The sequence below is a fragment of the Gavialis gangeticus genome, unplaced genomic scaffold (assembly GCF_001723915.1).
Source record: "Gavialis gangeticus isolate Ggan-Ray unplaced genomic scaffold, GavGan_comp1, whole genome shotgun sequence".
NCBI lineage: Eukaryota > Metazoa > Chordata > Crocodylia > Gavialidae > Gavialis > Gavialis gangeticus.
Genome location: NW_017729018.1, coordinates 39361 through 43965, shown reverse-complemented (window position 1 = coordinate 43965; position 4605 = coordinate 39361). Strand labels below are relative to the sequence as shown.

At 39.9% G+C, this 4605-nt stretch overlaps 1 protein-coding gene across 1 annotated transcript in view; it reads right to left on the bottom strand.

Moving 5' to 3' along the window:
* Positions 1-2323: 2323 nt before the first annotated feature.
* HNRNPM (heterogeneous nuclear ribonucleoprotein M) overlaps positions 2324-4605 on the bottom strand; it is a gene marked incomplete at its 5' end in the record, with an annotated part of 34689 nt that continues 32407 nt past the window's right edge. Inside the window, 2 exons of the mRNA XM_019513185.1 lie at positions 2324-2759; positions 4384-4435. Coding sequence (XP_019368730.1) covers positions 2596-2759; positions 4384-4435 — 216 coding nt within the window. The remainder of the gene's footprint in view (positions 2760-4383; positions 4436-4605) is intronic.

The following is a 4605-nucleotide window of genomic DNA, read 5'->3' as shown; positions in this document are numbered from 1 at the left end:
CCCCCCCCCCCAACCAGGAATTTCGGTGGACCAGAGATCAGCAACCTTTTATTAACATGGGCCACACCTCTAACCTGGCTAGCACAGAAGGGCTACATTCCCCTCCAGCAATGGTGAGCAGACTGCAGTGAGGGAAAACAGCCCTCCAGGATTGCTAGAGCAACTAGCTTTCCACTGCTCCCAGAGCCATCATAGCACTATTAGTAAAATGTGGACTGGATCAAGTGTCTAGGGACCAGCATGCCCTTAGTAAAACAGACCAGATTAGACCTTCGTAGGGCAGATCCAGCCCACAGGCCATAGGTTGCTGACCCCTTAGTCATTTCCTTTGTATACGAAGTATCTCCCTCAACAGCATTTAGTTTCTGAAGAGCTTGTTTTCCTAAAAGCAAACTGTCCTGGTCCTTTTTTTCCCTTCACTTTCTCCCTATTTCCAAGTTGTTGGTGGCAGTCCCTCAATAGGAAGATAATAGTCCTCTAGTAAATAGGGAATGTTCAGACAGAGCCTGGCCCGACCCACTTCCCACCCCTGCCCCGATCGGGGATTCTAGTAAATATGGTAGTTGCAACTCTGACAGTACTAACTGGCAACACAATGGGCAAAAGCATTGATCTCTAAGGAACAAAAAAGTCAGCCTACACATCCTGAAAGAAGGTGACAAGCAGTGTACACTGGAAGAGACAGCCAAAAAAAAGTGACTAAAGTTAAATGAATACAGAACAAAGTGTTTTCACTAGTTTTACTGCCTGATTTCAGACTAACACAATTTCCTCTCTCTAGCTTTATTATGAAATAAAAATAACTGACCTACTTTATAGAGAAGACTTCCACTCTGCATATTTTCTCTACCCTGCCACTGCATGGAGGCTTCTGACAAAGCTCAGGCTCTTCTTACTGCAGGAATATCAACAGTTATCCATTCTACCCCTTCTGTAGGGTGACTGATCTTGCAACTGGCACCTAAATTAGGTGGTTAACTCAACAACCAGAAAGGGCTTATGGCATGTGGAAAGGGGACGGTGGATGAAATTGCCCCAGATACTGGTTTCGGGGTCTCATTAGGGTACTTTCGCAATTGTTTTAGCTTAAGGTTTTACACCCATGTATTCAAAGGATGAAAACTTCTAGAGGATTCTCTGTATAGCTGCTTTGATATCCAGGCAAATAGTCAGGAATTTCTTAGAGCTGCATAACTTGTAGCACTACAAAAACAAAAACAAAACCTTACAACCATCTATGTGCACATTAAAAGCCCCTAGCTGGAGTGCAAAAGCACTTTTACTAGCCACGGGGCTGTTCTTTGGCTCCCCCTGTCCTCAGGACTCAAAGGCCACCCAGCCTCTTTAAAGTTGCACACAGGAAGCCCAGCAAATGGTACAGGTTTACCAGGGAGAGGCATCTGCCCTCTGATAAGCTCCTGCCACTGCCACAGCTGTCCTTTCCCCATTGCCACCTGGCAGCAATGGGGGAGGGAAGGAAGACAGGGCTTTAACAAGCCTCCTTGACAGCTCACCCTGGAGCAGACTGCCAGGGAGCCAGCTGCCTTCCCTCCCTCCTCTCCTTCCCTCCCTCTTGGTGAGAGCAGGGAGTGTAGAGCACTGTGGGATGGTGGGGGTTGGGGTAGAGTCATGCCAGATGTCTTTAAAAAAAATAAAAAAACAAAACAAAACAGTTCCACTGTGAAGGAGTAGCTTCTTTGAGGTTGATTTGCCATTTTTATCAAGGACTCAATTGCTTTGATGTCTGGCACATTATGATTTAACACACAAAACTCATCTTAGTTGTGCAACAATGTAGCATCTCTAAGGGGTGTCACCTTTTAATGGAAGGCAGCCTCTTCCTAGTTTCCGCTCAACTGCAGTCCCATTTTATTGTTAATACTTCAGACACGAAAGCCTTCTGCTCTGGGTATGGTTTGGAGGTTTGCCTCATGCAGCAAAAGATTTGTTCAAGGACCCTTTAAATCAAACTAGGGAATGCCTAGAAACGCTGTTCTGTACTCTAAAGTTTAGCCCAACGTGTCTCTTGAAAGTATGAAAATCTCCAATGAGTCTCACATCAGAAGCATGGACCAAAGTAGGAATCCACTAAAGTTTGGAGAGAATTTTCAGTGATCCACAAAATACTCAAATGTTGATGCTACTGCACACAAGACAGTAACATCTTAAAATGTGACATGTCATAGTTCTACTGCTTTGAAAACGTTAAGATAGGTTGATGTACCTACCTATTTCCAGACATCTGTGAAAGCACAAACTACTGGCTGTTTACAGAGATTTGTAAATAACATTATTTGTTAATTATGGATGCATTCACGATCAAGAATTTTCAGTAACTTGCATTTATTATCAAAGTCATACTGTATACATCTGTAATGTCAACAAGATGCCACAACTACAAAAAAAGGATTGTGCACATTGCAGTTTCAATGCAAAAAACAGTAAAATGGAGATCCATTTGTTAAAAAAGTAATTAAAATTACTCCAGAAAGCAACTGAATTGTTTAACATTTTTACATCCAGTCAAATTAAAATGGTTAACAAGAAAAATACAGGGTCAGAGGATCTGGTATCCATATTTTAAAAGGCAACTATTTAAGCATTTCTATCAATTCGCACATCAATCTCCCTGCCACGAAGCTGTATCCCATTCATCATCCTGCAGGCTCTTTCAGCTACTTCTGGGGACTCAAATCTAACCACACCACACCCTTTGGACTTCCCATTTTCCATCTTGATGTCAGCATACAGCACATGACCTGTTTAATGGAAAAAAATTGCATAATGCAATATCCGACACAGTTCCACCATCAAGTGGTCTCATAACCATGAAAGATCATTTTCAGTTTTCAGATACAGCTATAAGAACATGTGTATTTAAAAAAACAAACAAAACAGATCCTCATGTTTTTGGAACCTAAACGCAGCAGGAATAGTCAGCTGCAATCAAGTCACTGATCAGTTAAGTGATTGTTTTTTATTTAAAATTTGCCCTATTTAAAGTTACTGATGAGAAACTGTTCAAGAGAAGTATTTCTCAGTTTTGCAAAGGTACAGATGTACCTGTTATTTTAAAGGATGAGTTACTTACTGCCATTTTTAAAGAATTAACAGGAAGGGGTAATAGTTGATGCCCTTAGTTATTTTCTACTGATAACCAAGATCATGAATACTGAATTGGGATAACTTATTCGCTGTTGGAATAAACAGAAAATCAAGCATCTGAGGCTTATTTTACAAAAGTCAAGATCAAATATCACAAATGCAACTCCTCGTTGGACACAGGCAACAGCATGCCCATAAAACCCTGAATATTCCTTGCAGCCATTTTAAATCAATTAAAATTTGAGATCAACTGGAAAAGCAAAGTGATGCTGCCTCTAGCACATTATATTGTTTCCCTTTGGAAAGTGAAAGAGGGCCACAAATAAGTTTAACCCTTTAACAGAATGCATCACCCACTTCATATGTAATGCAATAGGTCCAAACAAACTAATCTGCATCAATAAATCCTTTAAACATAGCTTAAAAAAATAGAAAGTTCACGACCCAAATAGTTTTAAAACAATTGTTTCTATGGGTGGCATAAATGTTTACATGAGCAGTTCTCAGTCTTTTCTATACTCTAACATGATGTTAGAAAAAGGACATTCAGAAACTCCTCCTGTAACCTAGTCTCAAAAATGAGAAGTGCGGTTATGATCTCTACCCAGACTTATTTCAGTCTATTTTTTTTTTCTCCCCATCCTCATGTTGGTATTAAAGAGATCAAATTCTCAACTACCTCCTTTTGCTTTGGTATTACATTTCTGGAAATCATTTAAATATTTCAGCTTAATCTGATCAGACTCCTTTCATCTTGTACAGAACGCATTTGGCACAATTTCTACAGTTTAAACAAGAAAATCGTTAGAGTGTATTATTAATCTATCCAATCAGAAATGTGAATTTTGGGATCGTGTTCTACAAGGTTAAGAAATTTTTATTTTTTTTTTTTTGGTATTTCTTGCGTGGTTTACTGCCAGTATGTCCCCTTAACTTGTCCATTAAAAGGAGACTTGGTAAGAACAGGCTTATTTAGGTTCAAAAAGCCTGATGTACCCATGGCTCCCGATATGGCATTATAGTATTTTTGTTGAAGACTGCTACTTGCAGCAAAGGAGAAATCAGAATTGAATATTATATTGCAGTATACAAGATATGCAATGCTACTTATTCAAAAAACTAAAACTTTTGCTAGCCTCTAGTCATTTCCTAAATTTGAATGATATTTTGGTATTATTACATCTGGCAGGAAAAGGCAGAGGTGCAGGTTATGATTCAGGAAAATATGCAATGAGTACATTAATTTTGGAAGGTCTCTAGTGATGCAAAGTAACTTACCACACTCGTTAAATTTGTCTTTCAGCATTTTCCATGTGAAATCAAAAGGGAGCTGGAGACAATAAAACAATAGCCAGTCATGATAGAATCTACTCAGCAATTCATCACTGTTCATCTAATCATCAACATTCACTACATGGTGCTGTCCCAGGATGTGCGCGCGCGCACACCCCCCCCCCCAGCTTATCACTCCTTGCACTTAGCTGCAGTGTATCTCTCCCA